Source organism: Cydia amplana, chromosome 1, assembly GCF_948474715.1.
Source record: "Cydia amplana chromosome 1, ilCydAmpl1.1, whole genome shotgun sequence".
Classification (NCBI taxonomy): Eukaryota; Metazoa; Arthropoda; class Insecta; order Lepidoptera; family Tortricidae; genus Cydia; species Cydia amplana.
In genome coordinates this window covers 1,761,218-1,781,285 of record NC_086069.1, presented here as the reverse complement: position 1 = coordinate 1,781,285, position 20,068 = coordinate 1,761,218, and the positions used below count along the sequence as shown (strand labels likewise).

The 20,068-nt window shown below is 40.8% G+C and overlaps 2 protein-coding genes across 2 annotated transcripts in view; one reads left to right on the top strand and one right to left on the bottom strand.

The window, feature by feature from the left end:
* Nucleotides 1-6,630, bottom strand: part of LOC134654840 (regulator of G-protein signaling loco) — a 136,371-nt gene extending 129,741 nt beyond the window's left edge. Inside the window, exons 1-4 of the mRNA XM_063510311.1 lie at nt 6,032-6,630; nt 3,253-4,394; nt 2,394-2,771; nt 756-941 (exon numbers count right to left, since the gene is read on the bottom strand). Coding sequence (XP_063366381.1) covers nt 756-941; nt 2,394-2,771; nt 3,253-4,394; nt 6,032-6,437 — 2,112 coding nt within the window. The 5' untranslated portion in view covers nt 6,438-6,630. The remainder of the gene's footprint in view (nt 1-755; nt 942-2,393; nt 2,772-3,252; nt 4,395-6,031) is intronic.
* A 638-nt stretch (nt 6,631-7,268) lies between these two features.
* On the top strand, nt 7,269-19,485 carry LOC134657126 (nucleolar complex protein 3 homolog). The gene is made up of 13 exons (XM_063512713.1): nt 7,269-7,388; nt 7,477-7,757; nt 7,978-8,195; nt 8,975-9,219; nt 9,740-9,905; nt 10,677-10,797; nt 11,632-11,845; nt 13,634-13,822; nt 14,597-14,778; nt 15,872-16,080; nt 16,515-16,693; nt 18,290-18,474; nt 19,247-19,485. The coding sequence occupies exons 1-13, from the start codon at nt 7,383-7,385 to the stop codon at nt 19,446-19,448; spliced, it is 2,397 nt and encodes a 798-aa protein (XP_063368783.1). The 5' UTR covers nt 7,269-7,382; the 3' UTR covers nt 19,449-19,485.
* Nucleotides 19,486-20,068: the final 583 nt, after the last annotated feature.

Here is a 20,068-nt window from a genome sequence, read left to right as displayed (position 1 = left end):
TCCCTATTTAAATATTATAGTCCTTATGCAGTAGGGAAAGGAATGGGATTCCTAGTAGAATTGAGGGGAGTAGAATTGATAGTTCCTTGGGAAGGAAAGGAAATCTGAAACAGGACATGTAGGAATTGTAGGATTAGGTAACAATATCATACAGAAAGTTAGGTAATTGTAAATTATAGCCGTTTAATGTCATGCGACAGCGAGCTACAAAATTGCATGGACACATTATTAAAGGAACTTATTCATAAAGTGGTCATGCACTTTTGCAGCTCGCGGTACAAGGTTGATTGAGATTATAAGGAAAATAGTTATTATTTTGTTTCATTACAAGCATACAATCAGACATGTTTGTTGAAATAACAGAATTTGACATTCGCAACTGCATTATCAAAGTTATCATTCTTGTTGTCACCTATACAATTTTAGTTGTCTTAACTTATAGTTGTGTATTTAATCAAAAATCCATATTTTTGTTAACAGTCTTGTTCTACTCCGTAGAAGCCTTATGTCTGAATTCCTGTCATCCAACTCCCTAGTTAACCCTTTATCCCATTTACTGCCAAACTACGCTTGTAGAACTACAATGTACCTAGCATATTGTGAAAATGAAAAGTCGTAACCACAATGTATTTTAAATACCGGCTAAAATCAGAACTGGAGCAGTCATCTAGTAAATAACTAGATGGGTTGATTTTAGTAAAAAATTGCATGGTGATCGTTTTCTAGGATTTTTTACAACTTAGGTTGCCACTGACCTGTCTCAAGTCGGGTTCGCTGGCGGCGGCCGGCAGCTCGCGCGGCGCGGCGCCCGGGGCGGCCACGTCGCCCGCGCTCGCGCTGAGCGCACGCGCTCTCTCTCTGTCCAGTTTTTTGTCTCGTTCTCGCCCGGTGAGGATGTGCTTCGTCTTTGAGAGTAGATTTAGGGGTTTTATTTTGCGGACCTGGAAGATAGAGTTTGTTATAGCCAGAGATCGGACAAATTTGCGACATTGCTCGCAATAATGTGGACATGACTACAAAATTGATTAAATAATTAATCATTAAATTAATTTCTTACCTGAGGTTTAATTTTGATTCCTAATCAATAAATAACACAATGATTTCTTATAATGTAAATTTATTTAAAAACAATCAGTATGTTTTCCAAAATTTCTGTAGGTAGTCATTTTTTTATATCAAACATATATTTAAGTGCTATTTATTGACTAGGGAACAGAATGAAATCTCAGGTAAAAAATTAATTAAAATAATTAAATGATTAATTATTTAATCAATTTTGTAGTCATGTCCACATTCTTGCGAGCAATGTCGCAAATTTGTCCGATCTCTGGCAAGTTGTTATTGTTACACATGTTACCTAGAGGACAGCAGTCAAAAAAGGTTATGGAGAAATGTTGTATCTCATACTACCTACTAACACTTATTGGCAATAAAACCATAGCATTCGAAAGTGATCTCGCTCGCACATTGGCATCATGGGCGGGACAGCAATATAAATATGCGTTATAGGTAGATGGAAACAGGCGGGTTAATGTACGAAATTTTTCGTGTTAAGCTAAGCTAAAGTCCTTACTTTAAGACTATTGATAAAACAATTAGATTTACAAAACGTAAACCAAATAAAGCATTCGGTAAAGGGTTAAACAGATACCTAAGTTTAAGTTACATATCAACTACCTAGCTTACATAAGCATAAAGGAGCCTCGTCTGCCAACAAACCATTCTGTGGTTTGGCAGAAGAATATATGTAATTTTAGTTGTAAGCAAGATTGTGAATAAATGATTTTTTTTTTGAAGTGAAAACTTCTTTAGCGGCGCTGGGCACTTTTTGAGGTGGGGAAAAAATGATAAACTCGAGACAGCATAAGGCGATCACGTGACCGTAAGCCCCGTAAGGTGGCCACTCATAATTTAAATGGCATTTAAACCAATAAAGAAAAACTCAATGTTATTTGACATTTATGTTGCGGACTCCTTTTCAAGACTCTTTACCTATGTTCAAATAATTTGACGTTGTCATGGCAGTATGTAAATAAACATGTCAATGAAAAAGTGTGATCTTATTTGAGAATGATAATAATATATAATAAATAAATAAATAGAATACCTCCGCTAAACGTATGTATCGTGTTACCGGACGTCGGTAACATAGTGAGGTGAGTTTTCACTTCTATCGGCACTCCCGGAGTGCAACCGGAGTTTTTTATTCAACCAACTACAACAGTCCTTTGACACACTATATCACATATAGTGTGTCCAAGGACTGTCTGATTTCAAACATAGACAGAGAGAATCATACTATATTTGTACACTAGTACTAACACCCAAAAGAAAAGGAAGAGTATAGCTTTTTATGTTCCTATTTACTGACAAATTGGTTTGACCAACTATACCTTGCTTTTCACAGTCGCAGGATGCACAAAATGATCATCATCATGTTTAGGCGGGCGGCCTAGCACAAGTATATCATCCAAAGACGCCTGCCTCCTCCCCATTGGTCTCGCCTCCGGCATACTATCCATGCTAGCCTTGTCGGACACCGACTTCTCATATATCTCAACGGAATTAAAAGTATTCCCGGAATGTTTCTCTTCACATGTTTCAACGGAGTAGCAAGGTTTGTTGGAGACATTCTCTTCATATATTTCGACGGAGTTGAAAGCAGGCTTGTCTCTTTCTTCATATATTTCGACGGAGTTGAAGGCTTCGGCTACGCGAACCAGTTGGATGTCTGGGAGCTCGTAGTGGTGTGTTTCTGGTTCAGTGTAGACCTGTGGAAGAGTAGAAATATCTTAAAGAGTTGAAAAGATTGAAGTTAGACTGGCAATCTTATTTGTCAGTGGAAAAGGCGCGAAATTCTATTTTTTGTGGGAGAATGAACCTTTGCTTATTCTTGCTTTATTCTACTGATAAAATTAGTTCTCGGCCGAAGTTTGCATTAAGGAGTTAGAGACTACAGTATGGGATTCCTCAAAAAAGAAGTGTACAGGGGTTTAAAGGGTCGGCAACGCGCATGCAACATTCCTGGAGTTGCAAGCGTCCATAGGCTATGGTGACCGCTTACCATCAGGCCGTGCCGTGGGCCGCTGCCAGCGGGCCGTGTTTGTTTGACAACGACGTGGTATACAAAAAGGTTGCCTGTATGGCAAACCCCAGTTAATCAATATGGAAGCCACAAGTAATTCATAAATCATAGTAATGTGGTTTTTCTAATGCCTCTTTTGATGACTAATGAAAATTAAATAAACATACCTGATCATATACTACTCCATTCTGGAAACTTCTAGAGCCCGAAGTTGAAGCAACACCATACGCATTGTAGTTGTAATTATCTTCCTCACATCTAGGGCTCACGTGTCGCGCTTGGAGATCAGAGTTAAGCACATCATCCGAGTTCAGCGGCCTGCCTTGTCCGGCGAAGCCATCTACTACCGGAGTTGTGTTAGACAGGAAGGAACCATCTTCAAAACTACAGCCAACCAGGCCTAGAGGACGCCTGGGCATCTCCTGTCTAAACCTGTTCACCGGAGGTTGTGGCCCAGCGAAATCAACTACTAAAATCCGGTCAGCGATATTCCTACAGTCATTATGAAAGCCTATACCGGAATCACTGTTAGAAGACGTAGTCGTTATCTCGCTATGATTACTTGGATGTGGAGAGTTAGCGATGAATTCTTGATCTTCAAGCCTTTCTAGTCTATCATCATGTCTACACGGCCTTCTCTCTCTGGGCACTCTAAATACCGCTCTATTGCATCTAGAGAAGTTGCCAAACGCGGGACTATCGCCTTTAATAGCTAGCTTAGAAATCTGCGCGAGATTTGGGCTGTTATCGTCAGCCGGTAAGGAGTACATTCCTTTGACAACTCCAACTACATACTCCGCTGACGGTGGGAATTCTAAACACCTCTCAGCGACTGCATCTCTAGTGCATGATAACTGGAATTCTCTCGCTCGAGCTATATGCGCTTCATGCTCTGCCATTCTAGGATCAACGGCGAAAACATGGCAGCTATGAGACGCTTCTACTTGTTCTTCAGTCTCCGCTGCCGTTACAAGTCCAAAAAATCTTCTGTCAGCGTCTGAGCCGCATCCAGCGTAGAGTATTCTTTCTCTTTGATACTGTGCGAGAATTTGTCCGCCTGGGCGTCTAAGATTCAACGCATTAGGTAAGACAGATAATAAAACTGGTGTAGCCGGTCGTCGTTCTTGGCGCAGCTTGCGTACAGCGGAGCGAACGTTGCCGGGGGCAGTGCTGGCGGCAGCGCTGGGGGTCTCGATGGTGCCGAGGTAGCCGACGACGGCGCGACACTCGAGCCGCGCGGCCTGCGCCGGCGTGAGGTGCGCGCGGCTCAGGTGCAGGATGTCGTTGGATGTGCTTGGAGCGTGGCATGCTGGAAAATTAAATGGATAATTAAGGAATGTTGTGGGACATGTAATATTGCAATACATAAAATAGCATATTAGAGATATGTTAAACAATGGAAGAGTAAATAGATGGTGTTGGCCTGTCGAAGTATTTAGTAGATGGCGCCATCATAGCTTGCCCTGTCAATCCCTAGAATTGTGTAATTTTTTCGTTTTTTTATGCCGTGGATGCCAGCCCCTTAAGTCAAATGGCGCCATCTATGCAAAGCTTTGACAATTGCCAACCCCATTACATTGATATTTGTAGTGTTATTGAATTGAGTGCATGTTAAACAAAAACAGGACTTATTGGTTAGATACATTAGTAACATTTTAATAGAATTTTACAGATAAATTTTATAAGGATGACTATAGAAAGACAACCTGAAGTGCAGACCCCACAGCAACTTTATGTGCAAAAAGATTTTTCATATCTGACACATCACATCCAAGATTGTTAAGCCAAATAAATATCAACAGAAATGAAGTAGCACAAGCTTTTATGAATATAATGATTAAATATTAAATGTGCACTGTGTTGCCCTCATAAGGTAAAAGGCCGTATTTTCAAAGAACACTATATGAAAATACGGCCTTTTACATTAGGAGGGCAGTGTGGGTTAAGTTTGACATGCGTATGATATGGCCTAATTGTAATTAGTAAACTTTTTAAAGGCACCAAGGGATTTTAGCTCTATTTGTGTTAGTTGTTGATAAAAAAAATGAAAAGTTAAAAAAATGTGTGGAAATGAAAATAATTTGCAGGTACTTATAGATTAATAACATTTAAGTATACTACACACCAAATAAAGAGGAAAAGGACCACATGAATACAATAATTTGTAAGACTTTTTAGACCTTAAAACAGTGTTTAATTTTATCAGTTCATTATGATCCTTGTTAAAACATTAACAAACATGAGAGAATGACAACAACAACACAATATGTAAGATGAATACAAAATGAGTGCAAACACAACACAAATAAGTGCAAGAACATGTTGCGGCACTTACTCATCATTCATTAACCACTTAAGTAGCTTGACTAGCCATCTGCAAAAGGAATAAAGACACAACTATTATTGTTTTATGCTGTCCAATGTAAATGAGGTCTACTGCAATGTTATTTCTTTTGTCTTTTCTGCTCACTCACTCAGGAACTTAATTTTTCCCATCTTGCAGAGCTATATGCGCCAGCCATAGAACTAACAAGTTAAAGGTAAACCAACGTTTACTTGATTTATAAGTCAACCATTGAAAGTTCAAGGCTTAAGGTTATTAAGAAACTAGGCACTAAATATATTTTATTAGCAAAGCGAAGTTTTAACTGAAAATTGATTGTCAATAAAGATTAGGCTATTTTATACATTTTTGCAAAGTAAGACCACCACCATAGAGGAAGTTAATGTAAAAGAAATTGGAAACCACAATCACAATTTAGAGATTAAATTAAGCAAGAGGGCAAAAGCAGAAAAACCCCTCTTAATTATTCTAATGTATTTAGACCCAATGCAAACAAAACAATATACTCAATCTGTTTAACAAATTCGTTTTATCATGAACTTATGATGCAATACATGTCAATTAAACGGTACTTTGGGGACCGACCTTTCTAATGAACTGACCTGGGTGGTGCAGCATAGCAGGCTGCGGGCGGCGCCTCGGCGGTGGGTGCCGTCGCCTAGTCCGCGCCCGCTCATCTGGCTCGGTATCCTCCGTGTCCGTCGGCGGAGCCTCCCGCGGCGCTACGCTCAAAGCGATCGCTCCTGGCGCTGCTGCCACCAGCCGAGCCACAGAGGCGTGAGGAGCTCGCGTTACGTTCGCCCCATCGACAGCAATCAAAGCGTCCCCTGCGCGCAACCCAGCCCGCTCCGCCGGCCCTCCAGCCGCTACGGCAGACACTACACAAGGCCGCTGCCCCGCTATAGTAAACCCAAACCCTCCAGGGCCCCTGGCGACCACAACACGACGCTCCGAAGTCCGAACCAAAGCGGCCCTTCTCCTCCTTCTTCTTTGCTGTTGGGGCACCATTTTCACTAACACTGGCTTTGTTAAATACTCATCGTAATTTGTAAAAGAATTAGGACGCGCGCCGGATATGGGATCTAATTAATAGCTTCAGGCGAAACCTCATAGAAGAAAACTAGAAAAACTAGAAAGTTTCGAGGCCTTGTTGTAACTGACGTTTAGAAAGTTTGCGTGCGTTCCCTTTTAAAATACTGTAACCGACTTGCAACTGCAACTTTTTTAAGGTTAATCTGATGTCTGAATGTAACCCAAGTAGTTCTTAAATATTGTTTTTACTATACTTCTCTCATTTTCTTGTGAGTATATTGTGCTAATTGATATAAATATAAAAATTAATAGTGCTTTAATATTAATTTTTATATTTATATCAATTGATCGCAAATATGAACGCACCCAAATTTTTTTTTACAATTATGGCCTGGATGCGAGTTTTTTAAGCCAAACGCACCCAAAAACCAAAGGCGTATTTTCATTTTTAACTATACTTGGTCAACCAGATCTTGACAGTAGAAAAAGGCGGCAAATTTGAAAAATGTAGGCGCGAAGGGATATCGTCCCATAGAAAATTTGAATTTCGCGCCTTTTTTTACTGACAAGATTTGGTTGACCAGCTATACGTTATATAATTTAAAATAAAAAATGGCGTTAATGACAATAATCAAAATATAATACATCAATACACTCAATAGCAAACAAGGTAAAGTTTATTTGATTTAAAGTACATTATTTGTGAAGATGGTTAAACTGGTTAAAACAGTGAATATACTTCTCTGACCCGTCATCTGTCGTATCCAGGCCATAATTGTTTAAAAAAAAACAAAAATAAACCGTCAACTGTCAAAATTATTTGACGTGCTTCGTTTGTCAAATCCACGTTGTTTTAATTTCCTCAAAATAAATTACCGTAACTTTATTATAAATCAGTACTAATTACTTTAAATATACACCATGGCTGTAAGTATAAAACGAAGCATAAAGTATTAATTCCTTATCGTGTAAAAACAGTTTCTAACCCAACGAAAAATTCCATTTTGCTTTTCAGAAAAAAGGCAAAATAAAAGTAAGTAAGGTGAAGCGAAACAACCAGACCACGAACAGAATGAAGAAGCAGGGCACGATGAAGCTCCAGCGGCACCGCGCGAAACTCCAGAAGCAGAACCAGCCGCCGGCGAGGCCCGAGATCGAGTACAGCAGCGAGAGCGAGGAGTCGGCCGACGAGTGGGGCGATATGTTGGACGACGAGGAGAAAACGTACATTATGAAGAGGCTGGCGAAGAACCCGAGGTTCCTGGCTGATGTGCCGGAAAAAGAGGATGAGAACAAGTGAGTGAACATGCATAGATATAGACTAAAATGAACATAGACATTTATAGACCGACCGCTTAAATGAGTCCTCGCCTGCGCGGTACGGGGGCGCCGGGGTAGGACTACTAAGGGCGGCGGAGAAGGTGTGGGTGGGTGGGTGCTCGCCGCCGCTCATTTAAGCGGTTGGTCTATACATTGTATGAATATGACTAATCCTAATTTCAACTGCCATTATTAGATCAAGCAGAAAACGCAGGAAAATTGACAAAGAGAAGGTTCCAAAGAAAAGGCCTCAAGTAGGAAGTGACAGTGGTGCGGAGAGTGATTCTGCATCTGAGAGTGACGTTGAAGAGAAGTACGAGCAGGAGATGGCGGAGAGGCCAGCGAAGAGGATGCGGGCACTGCTGCCCATCAAGACAAAGCAGGGGCTTATGGAGAGGACCGAGGAGTATGCAGGTATTGTAGAGGTTTGCATTTACAACTAGCAGCACAAGTAGGTAGCTAAGCAGGTGAGGTGTCAAAAGGATCTGAAGCACAGAATAAATAATAGTACTAAGTACAGAAAATTCAATCTCTAACAAAACACGTCTATTACGTTAGATACAACTGCTATGTGGCGCAAGCGCGAGCAGGCGTCTGTTCTGTAGCGGTGCGCGGCAACTACTATGGCTAGACACCAAACTAGGCCACATACTTATAGAGCCACACCTATCTGAAGACAACTTTATTGTTTAGCTAAGAGAGTTAGACCATGTGATAATTTTGAACAGCTCACTTGCTAAGCTTACTTCTACTGTTTCTGAATTTTAGTTGAAACAACAAAAATTATGGTCAGTAAATTTTTGCCAAACACAAATAATCAATTGAAGACCTTATTTAAAACACCACTAACAACAGGTGAAATTATTTAGTTTACAATTTTGCTTTTAGATTCGGTTAAAATATGCTTTTATGCTATTGTAGTTTTGGTAGAGTTTTCTCGTTTCTTGGGGTATGGATCCCATTTGGGTAAAGGCCTCCTCCCATTTCTTCCATAAATATCTGTCTTTGGCATTGTACATCCAGTCTTTTCCTGCAACCTCTACTATGTCGTTGGTCCAACGCTTGACAGGTTTTCCAGCTTTCCTCTTGGCTGGTAATGGTCCTTTCCATCTTGTTGTTAATGTTATCTGTATACCTTGAGACATGTCTTCAGACCTCTAAATTACCGGCTCCATTCTTATTCATAATTACAGACACAGAATCAGAAAGAGAGGATGACCCAGAACCTCAAAAAGAAGTACAAACAAAAGAAGAAGAACCCCAGGACTCGGGCTCCGACTCCGGCATGGAAGGAACGGGTGAAGAAGATACCGAGACCCCTGAGGGTGGGGTGATCAGTACTGTCGAGCTGATGGCTGCTAGGAGAGACAGGCTTAATCATGAGAAGCTGAGGATTGGAGCTCTGTGCTCTTCTCTGCTTGAGGAACCGGAGAAAAAGGTATGTTATTTTTTTCTTCATGGAATTATAAATTTCTCTGATTTTTAACATCAAGCTTATTTTGAACTCCATTGCCACCTGGCATGGCGTATGTCATGATTTTCAACAGAACTCGTGCCATTTTTGGCCTTCATTATCATTAGTTTGATTTCATTGTTAATGTTGGTGTAGGTATGTGAAATCTCAGCTACAAGTAGGTTGGATATCAGGAACTGGTTTCATTCCTGCACGAAAAATGTTATCTAAAGCCCTTGCTAGACGGTCGCCGACAAGCCCCTCAGACTGCGAGAACACAATTTCGTTTACCACAGACCAAGGTCAGACGGTCTGAAGGCTTGTCGGCGACCGTGTAGCAAGCGAAGAAACCATTACTACTACTACTATTCTATAAGCAGGCAGGCAGTTGTGGCAACTGATATTGCCTGTATCCAGTAATCATTGACACTATTGATTGTTTTGTAACTAACAAAAATTATTAATTATAATATATCAATTAAAATTTGGTAACTGTTCCTTTCAGCTAAAAAACCTGTACCCAATCCTGTACCTAATGGAGGAGCGTCTGAGGGACGAGACTCTGAACCTCCACTCGGTACGCAAGATCGCCACCCTGTCGGCTTACGAGGTGTTCAAGGACATACTGCCCGAGTACCAGATCAGGCATCAAGACTATTCCAATGTCAAATGTAAGTTACCATTACCAACTAATTTAATGATGTGCGATAAAGATAACAACAGGCACGTCGATGTACGAAAATCTGTGTGGAAAGCGGCTCTGCTTTACAAATTATGTACTTATTTAACCTCGTAAGACCCATTACAATGTACACTCTGTTTCAATCTAATTTGAACCTTTCAAAAACTATATAAAGTAGCATTTATTTTGTTTCATTGTTTTCTAAAACAAACGAAAGGCACCCTAATCTACTAATATACAATAAGGTTCAAATTAAAAATAGGGAACCTTTGTATGGTGGGCCCACAGACAAGACATCCTCCAGACTGAGCATAGTAGCGCTACCCCCTGTGCCACAAATACATAAACGGTAGTTTTACTCCATTTTCGAGTCAATGTATCTTTGTGTGACGTCCGTCCGTGTCTTTGAACCACAGACAAGACATCCTCTAGAGTCTAGACTGAGCATAGTAATGCTACCCCCTCTGCCACTCATACGGTAGTTTTACTCCATCTTCGAGTCAATCCCGTGCCGTGATTGGTCCGTGTCTTTAAACGGACCAATCACGGCACAGGATTCGCTCACCTCGTCCCCCCGCACCCCAGTATTTTTGGCAGCATCGGTTTCATGAAATAATTGCTCTAAACTCAGTCTAGAGGATTCCTAGTCTATGGGTGGGCCTTACGAGGTTAAAATAAGACTTGAAACTTGAATATGGGTATAAAAATAGTTTCAACCATTTGTCTATATAATGTTTTGTTTTATTCATTTGTATTACAGTAAAGAAGGACACGTTATCTCTATACAAATACGAAAAAGAGTTACTAGAATTTTACAAAAGATATCTACAGAGGCTTGAAAAGGCTTGTACAGTTCTAAGACCCAAAAAAGGAGATACAAGGTGAGTCATTACAATATAATAAATAATTAAATAAAAATTTGTTATGCTTAACCCTGATGATGCATGATTTTTTCTTTTTGCCCGAAATTAATATATGTAATTGTTTGCCGTTTCTAGGAAAAATTGTAAAAAAAATTATATCATCGATTTTCACTGCGAAATCAGTGTACTTAGGCTAAATCATATTTTTGATTAGTAAAGGGTATAGGAAAAATCTTAACTGCCATCAGAAAGGTACACTATTTATGATGTTCCTATGATAAAGTTTGTAAATATAAAATAATTACAAACCCCGAAAAATCTGCCCAAAATCACATACTAAAAATCATCAACTTCCAGGTTTTTCCACGTTTTCCGACATTTCGTCTATAAACAAATGTTATTTTTATAAATTAAAATACTGCGTAAATTTATGTAATAATTCGAAAAATTTATTAGTTTTACTATTGAATAATATACAGGAACAAATAGAATTTGTTTAACCCTTAATCTGTGAGCTGTCTAATGCTTTGTAGACATTTGGAAACACTATGCATTTAAGGGTTAACCCTTATTGAGCTTATTGTTGGACTAGGACGTGTCAGAAATTGTGCAAATATTTTATTTATTTGAATTTGCTTGTATGCATCGGATAGGACCAAATGGCGGGAAAAGGGGGAGGCCTTTGCCCAGCAGTGGAACACTCTTATAGACTAATAAAAAAAATGCTTAAAGCAGTTTTAATCACCCACCATACCTTAATCTCCGTATCTATTCACTTGTTTCTGGTAGCTGTACTTACTACCTGTCCTTGATAACTAGGTACTAATTCAATTGTTTTTTTTTAATGTACAGAAAGCCGGACCCAGCAGCCGTCAGCCTAGCCCTAGTGTCCCTCCGAAGCCTCTGCGGCCTGCTAGTGGCCCGGCCACAATTCAACTACGCCACCAACATCGCGCAGTCCACCGTGCCCTTCCTCGACTGCGGGAACGCGGACGCCGCCGATATCGCCACGGAGTGCGCTCAGACCGTGTTCCAAGAGGATACTAAAGGGGAAATTACTCTCACGGTGAGTCCCAATCGTCCGTTAAATGGCCACAGACAAGACATCCTCCAAACTGAGCAAAGTAGCGCTACCCCCTCTGCCACAAATATACGGTAGTTTTGCTCCATTTTCGAGTCAAAGTGTCTTTGTGTGACGTCCGTGTCTTTGAACGGGCTCGTCCCCCGCACCCCAGTATTTTTGGCAGCATCGGTTTCATGAAATAATTGCTCTAAACTCTGTCTATGGAGGATTCCTAGTCTATGGATGGCATTGTGCCCGGCGCTGCATCGCGCTATCAACAGTTTTCTGTAGGTTCTATAAAGGTCGCACATTAGAATGGCCGATGTCGCCACGGAGTGCGCTCAGACCGTGTTCCAAGAGGATACTAAAAGGGGAAATTACTCTCACGGTGAGTTTACTCACTTTCATTCTAGATGGCGCTGTGCCCGGCGCTGCATCGCGCTATCAACAGTTTTCTGTAGGTTCTATAAAGGTCGCATACTAAGATGGCCGATGTTGTCAAGGAGTGCGTACAGACCGTGTTTCAAGGGGATACTAAAGCGATAATTACTCTCACGGTGAGTTTACTCAATTTCATGCTAGATGGCGCGGTGTCCGGCGCTGCATCGCGCTATCAACATTTTTCTGTAGGTTTTATAAAGGTCGCCAACTAAGATGCTGCCAAGAAGTGCGCACACGTCGTATTCAGAAATGCTAAAGGAGAAAAAATATATAACGGTAGGTTTGCTCAATTTCATGTAGACATGCGCGAAACCGTTCACTGAGTTGAAAAGAGTGATTCATAACTTTCGCTCGCGGTGATATATTTCGCTCAGTGGATCTGTAGACTATATTGTTCCCGAGTGAGTAGAGAGAGAAGTCAATCAATCAGATACATACAGCTATAAGTGCGACCAAGATGGCGAATCACGCGATACGATCCCGCCATGTTTTGTATTTTTTGATTGTACCTACTTAATTTTCATTTCAGTATTTTCATGTTTTAAATATTGTTAGTTGATGCTAAATTATAATTAATCTTGTAAATATACCTAATATAATGAACTTTAAATGACAGAGTGATCTACCTAATCACTGACAACTGTTTTCACACGTCTACCTAGACTGAATATATCATGGGACGCAATGCTTGTAATTTAAGATCTTATAATACCATATGTTCATTGTGAATAAACGATTTCATTTCATTTCATTTCATTTCATGTTTTTCGGACACCCTCCGAACCGCTACGAAACCTATTCGCAGTCTCACTCGCTCATTGGCTTCTCGTGCTCGGCCGACTCATTCGATTCATGAGTGGGAAAGAGCGCGCAAGGAGCACTGAGCGACTGAGATACTGAGCGAGTTGAATCAAATGATATAAGCTCATTTAAATCACTCACTCGCGAGCAACACATGTCTAATTTCATGCTAGATGGCGCTGTTCTTTGTGCTGCATCGCATATTTCTGTATCAACATTTTTCTGTAGCTTGTATATAGGTCTTTTAAAACTTCTACTCGACTGGAGTCCAGTCACTGGACTGGACTGCAATGCGCAATGTGTCTCTCGCACATTTGACGCAAAAGCCCACTGCGAGCAAAGGGTGCATGCCACCCGGCTCAAGATAAATACATTAAAAAACAATCTGAACTGCAGAGTGCAAACTGCAACGCTGTTTTCGAACTTATTCACATTTCACTCCCAGGGATCGAAAATTGCCTGTCAAAAACTACTTTGAAGTTTTACGATTCAATTTTAATTTTTTGGTTTGCGAGGAGTTAGTATCATTGAATTTTTCTTGTGTCTCAGATTGTCCGACTAATCAACCAACTGGTGAAGCGTCGCGGAGACCGCCTGAAGGCCACCGCTCTGCGCTGCCTCCTGAGCCTGAAGATAAGGGACGTCGACCTCGACGCGGAGGCCGACGTCAAACACAAGAAGAAGATGGAAGAGAAACATAAGAAGAGAATTGTTAACTTGTCCAAGAAGGAAAAGAAGGTACTTATATACTACTAGCGACCCGCCCCGGCTCCGCACGGGTTAATAAATTATTCATAAACCTTCCTATTGAATCACTATCTATTGAAAAAACTGCATCAAAATCCGTTGCGGGAAGCGACTTTGTTTTATACTATGTAGTGATTACATTGTGTAGTTTTTGCAGTCACTCATCCGTTAGATGGCGCTGTTCCTAGTGCTGAATCGCGCTATCAATATTTTAATCGTAGGTTTGTATAATAATCGCATACTAAGGCAGGCGATATAACCCCGAATTGCGCCCTAACTGCATTGCACGAAGATACCAAGCGCCACTTGCACCATCCCACTAACCCGGAGTTAACAGGTTAAACCTGGAGTTACCATGGTTACAGTACAATTTGACACTGGGGTAACGGTTTAACCGCTTAACCCCGGGTTAGTGGGAAGGTGCAAGCGGCGCTATGGGTAAAATTACTTAAACAGTAAGTTAGTTAGCTCGGTCGTCCGCTAGATGGCGTGGTTCTTTATAAATGTGTTGTATAAACGTCGTTACGTCGCACTAACATTCAGGGTTCGAAATTATCCAGATAACTATAGTCTTTTTGATAATTATCGCGATAATTATCCTGACGATAATTATCAGGCATAAAAATCACGATAACTATCATTGATGATTATCCTTTCGAACCCTGCTAACATTGAAAGCGCTGAGAAAGTGTTTCTAGATTCTAGAAGGCACTAATGGTTGATATTCATAGATTTATTTACTTAGGTATATGCTGTTTGTTCTAGCGAGCGAAAAAGCTCAAGGAAGTAGAACGCGAGCTTCTCGAAACAGAAGCACAAGAGAGCGAAGTCTCCCGCCGGAAACAGCTGACGGAAGTCACCAAGACCGTGTTCCACATCTACTTCCGGTTGTTGAAGACGGCGCCGAGGTCTAAGCTGCTGTGCGCGGCCCTAGACGGATTAGCCAAGTAAGTTGTAATTTTTCATTTCTCAGCTAGATGGCGCTGTTATTGTTACTGAATCGCGCTATTAAAATTCTATCGTAAGTAGATTTAGGCATAGTTTAGGTATTTACAAGCGGTTTTGAGTGAACTAGCGAAGTGAGTAGAAAACTATAGGTATCCCAGATAATAAATGAGAATGATTTTATTGATTAGGTTAACTAGATGAGATTCCTGAAAGGAATAAGTTCGCCTTTGTGCAAATTGATGTTTTTTTTTTCATGTTTTATGTTTCTTTTTGTACAATAAAGTGTTTTACTACTATATTGAACTCGAACAAGTTTAGAACGTGTTCTAGAGACTGAGAGGCCAATTCGAACCTACGTTTTAATATCAATGCTGGCATTGCAGAATCGCGCTTTCAAAGTATTATAAATATCTGCTAGCGACCCGCCCCGGCTTCGCACGGGTTACACAAAACCTTAACAAATTATACACCTAAACCTTTCTCAAGAATCACTCTATTGATAGGTGAAAACCGAATGAAAATCCGTTCAGTAGTTTTTCAGTTTATCGCGAACATACAGACAGACGCGGCGGGTGACGTTTTATAAGTAGTGAAGGCAGGCGTGGCTCACTCCGCGATTTCGTCGCTGTGCTACAGGTAGCTAAAAGTACATCCGTTCCACACCAATTTTGGTGGCTAGCCATAAGCCGCGCGTGGCGCTGTCGCCACCTAGCGGTCATATATCTGTGCTGATCGTAACAGACGCGTTTTGTTAGAGAGTGAGTCTTCTGTACCTAGTACTATTATTTATTCTGTTGTGAAGGTTGGGGCTAATATTTGTACGATCTGAATGTTTATACTTGGTCAACCAAATCTTGTCAGTAGAAAAAGGCGGCAAATTTGATAAAATCGCGGGTTAGCAACACTACGTTTGAATTGTTCGCAAATCGCGTGTCATTTATATCTTATCTGTAGAACTCTTTTCTTTACATTTCATCGTTGTTCGATGTACATTGCTGCTTTTTGTTCGTTTCCTAGGGATACCGTACTTTAGTTTGTTTTACATTGCTACTGACATATCCAGCTTGACAGACTATATTTTTATTTTTCCAGGTTCACCCACGTAATCAACCTGGAATACTACTCCGACCTGGTGGCCATCTTGGCGCGCCTGACCCAGGACGAGCTGATCGGTTCCCGCGAGCGACTGATGTGTGTGCGCTGCGTGCTGGCCATACTGGCGGGCTCGGGAGACGCCATTAATGTGGACCCGGGCAGGTTCCATACTGCGCTGTATGCCGCCATGCTGACCGTACATGCTGGTACGTTATCTTATCTTATGATATTCGGGTATCCACACTTTGACCCATAGGGATCTTTTGTGAAATTACTCAAGAGCTTTTTCGACCATCTCCATGTGCCGGATGATGGAGCTCATGGGTAGCGTTTTAACACATTCAGTGCCGAAAACCCGACTATCGGGTATTTTATGATTTCGTTCCCAGGCCGGACGACCCGATAGTCGGGATCGTGGTACTACAGCTTTATATGACGAAATTGTTGTGGCCTGCCACGGGTGTCAATAAATGTGTTTAAGTCCCCTTAAAATTGTTGAATACTTATGAATTAGAATCTTTGCTGCACCGATTTTTAAGTATGTTTCAGGTTGATGCAATGATTGACTGGTAGAAAACGCAATAAGTCCGCCATTAGTTTATCTTCCTTATTTGTGCATTAAATTTTAAATAAATTCCAGGTAAAACTCACAACGACGCAAAGATCGTGCTAGAATCCGTGGCGCAGATCTGCGCGCGCGCGCGGCGCGTGTCGGCCGACGAGTTGGCCGCCTTCGCCAAACGGCTGGCGACGCTCGCGTTGCAACTGCAACATAATGGGGCTTTGGCGTGTTTGACGTTGTTGCATCAGCTAGCTCAGGTAGTCGAAAATTACTAACTTAATTATTAGCTCAAGGACACTGACTTAATATAAAAGAAATAGACACACAAAGCAGAACAAAAACGTCAAGAAATGTGGATCCCAATGACGTTTCGCACCATTTGCATTGATGATAAAAACGCTTACGTAAATTTTGAGTCAAGATATATGTTTCGTACAGAAAAGAGCTTAATGTCGTAAGCATTAAGTGTCAAATTTGCAAACATAAGTACCAACACTGTTAAAAAATTTAGTCCGATGGCACTAAACGTAACGTATTTACGTCAAACAACGTCAAACGAGAATAATGAACGAATGGAGTCACTTTGGTACACTTTAATATGTATTACTGTACAGGAAAACCAATTGAAGTAATAAATAAAACAAATTTAATTTAATCGGGAGCTCAAATAAAATTAATTCGTGGTTCAAATTCAAACAAATTAAATTTTTAATTCGGAAGTATACGTCTTTAAATACTAATTTCCTTGAAATAAATTCTACTTATTAAATAACTGTGTATTTAAGATCTACATTTACTCATAGCACGGGTGCACGGGGAAATTTAGATACTGATTGGATTTTTTTTATAAAGTCTACCTATACTTTATAAAAAAAATCCTGTGGTTGTCACTGTGTTCCGACAGGTTTAGCATTTACAGTTAGTCGATATAAGCCCTTATTGGTGGTGTATATGTCGGAAACAGGGAAATGGGCCGAACACAGTAACACACAAGTGCCGTTTTGCCTTGTTTAAAACTGCATCACCCCTATCTCTTGCTATAATTAAATAGCAGTCCACTTTGCACGTCGCATAGGTTTTCTTGGAAATCTTCAATTTAAACATAATATTATTTCTTATGAATTCCATATAAAAATAAAATAAAATATTGACCTCACATCGACTCATTAGAATTTTGTTCCTTGACATCCCTTCTTTAGTACTAACAAATTAATTTATTCAAAACCATAAAATTACCACCAGATTACATAAATTATGTAATGCTATCCAAAGAACTAACCGAAAGAAATACATTCCATCCTTTTTCCTTGCTTTATCATTGTTATTTTTACATATTTTAACGGCACATTTCGTAATTGTTGACAACTTCACATTTGAGCGTTTCAAACAAGACTAAACGAAAAAGTAATGCATGATCTGTTTTGACATCACTTTTGTGGGGCCATTTTTGGCGGCTGATTGGGTATCCAGTTCTTTATACTATATCAATGCTCAAGGATGTCTAGGGATGTCTTGCCGACTGACCGCCGAAAGATGGCGGGAAGGTGCACAATTTGCGAATCACCATCGTTTCCAAAACAAACATTTTCTAAGTCGTGTTAATATTTACCGCGCACAACAAAAAATATGACGGTTAAATCGAAATATATTTACACTCGACGGCGTCTCTTTTCATCAACAATGTGTATGTTGCCATTATATTAAGTCGGCGTTTGGCCATCCGGTTACCACAAAACGTGTGGCGGATTTTACAACTCTACACTTTATAACTTTTTGATTCTCAGTAACAATAATATTATTAGACTCATTCTTAAATATTATGTCCTTAAATGATAACCTTTTTTAATTTCCAGCAAAGCAAAGCCGTGGAGTCCCTGTTCGAGCCGGATCCAGAGTCCGGCGCGGGGCACTTCGACCCGCAGCTGGAGTCCCCGGCGCACTGCCGCGCGCGCAGCTCCGCGCTCGCCGAGCTGTGTCTGCTGCGCCGCCACTACCATCCCGCCGTGCGGCAGGCCGTCTCCAAAACTGATAGCAAACTGTAACTTTGTAAACCTTCTTACAGAGTCCGTTGCGTTTCTCATTGCTAGGGGTCTCTAAACTGCGACCCGCGGTCCGAATTAACTTTTGCCACGCGGAAGGGATACGCGAGACGGGCCGATCTCCGGTTTATGCCACCACAGTGGTGTCCCACACGCGCAGGCTGCTAACTCTCGAAACCCCTTGTTACCCCGGCAGCATTTTATAATTTAACTATATCGTTACTCAATTATTGATGACTTCTATATAGCACAATTTAAAATTCTAATGTGTTAATTGGGTGAATCAACTTTTTCTTGTCACTCGTTGCCATGGTTACGTTCTCCTGGGTCACTACTTAAATCCTGATTTTTAGGCATTTAAATTCACCAAACACGTTTTTTTGTGATACTTATTAACCCTTTCCATTGAGGGTCGTCTACCGAGCGTGTCAGAAGGTGGTGTACAATGTCTTCTAACAAACTATGCTCCTATTGTCTCTTGGCTGACCGGACAGAATAACAACAAGAAATAGTTGATCCACCCAATTACCCCTCGCTTCACATTTACGCTGTATGGCATCGACAAACTAAAATTTTAAATAAAAAAGAAAAAAAAGATACAAGCTCGCCTTCGCTTTGCACCTCAATTTCTGAAAAAAATATGTGAATCTGTCAACCGTGGTTTGAATTTGAACCCACGATTTTTGACCACCAGGCACCACCCATAGGAAAGGTTAGTACCCGAGTACCATCCATATAAAAGTCCATACCCAAACCTTTCCATGATTACAGATCGGCCGTGCACATTTTCGAGCAGTACGACGGGTCCCGAATGGCGTTTAAACCGTCCATCCCCCCCCCCAAGCCCACCAACAAGGCTAAAGTGCCCCCCACTCACGCGTGGGCGCAGCACGACTTCAAACAGCTGTGTGATGATGTCGAGAACAAAGTGAATTTGAGTGAGATTGAGATTGCATTGCCTAAGAAAAGGTGATCGTGGACGTTTATAGTAGAATAAATGTGAATGTTAATTTGTTTCGTTTTTTCTTACAATACCTTGCCATATTTTGTTCCTATGTAGGCTAGAATTACGACAAGTCTCAGATGGTATACAAGCCTTCCGTCCCCCCTCCCAAGCCCGCGGCCAAAGCAAAGGTGCCATGAAAGTTGGTATGGATATGGATTGAGGTCCGGGGAAGGACAATCACCATCATCATACGCGCACATAAAGTGTCATTCAATAGAACTTGCTAACTATGTAAACAAACCGCCATACTAAAATTGACACTGAATGTCAATTTACTAGTAACTTTTGTTTACATAGTTAGCAAGTTCTATTGAATGACACTTTAGTCCATAGTGGCCATAAAATTGTAGGTTAGTTTTATGCCGAGGAAAAAGGAGTGATTAGAAAAGGAAAATCTAGAGATTATAGAGTATCTAAACAATAGGGAATATTACGCAAAACTGCGTAGGGGCGCCACTACCACAATCTGAGGGTCTACCGCGAAACAAGAAAATCGTTATCTAACCTCTCTATCACTCTTGCATATTCGACCGATAGAGACACTACAGACAGATAACTAAATTTAGATTTTCGCGTTTCCCGGTAGG

What these genes read in the sequence shown, in the direction of transcription:
- LOC134657126 (XM_063512713.1), top strand. An exon ending in CCCAAAAAAGGAGATACAAG is followed by an intron (nt 10,798 to 11,631) that starts GTGAGTCATTAC and finishes TTTAATGTACAG; the next exon opens with AAAGCCGGACCCAGCAGCCG. An exon ending in TGTTGCATCAGCTAGCTCAG is followed by an intron (nt 16,694 to 18,289) that starts GTAGTCGAAAAT and finishes TTTAATTTCCAG; the next exon opens with CAAAGCAAAGCCGTGGAGTC.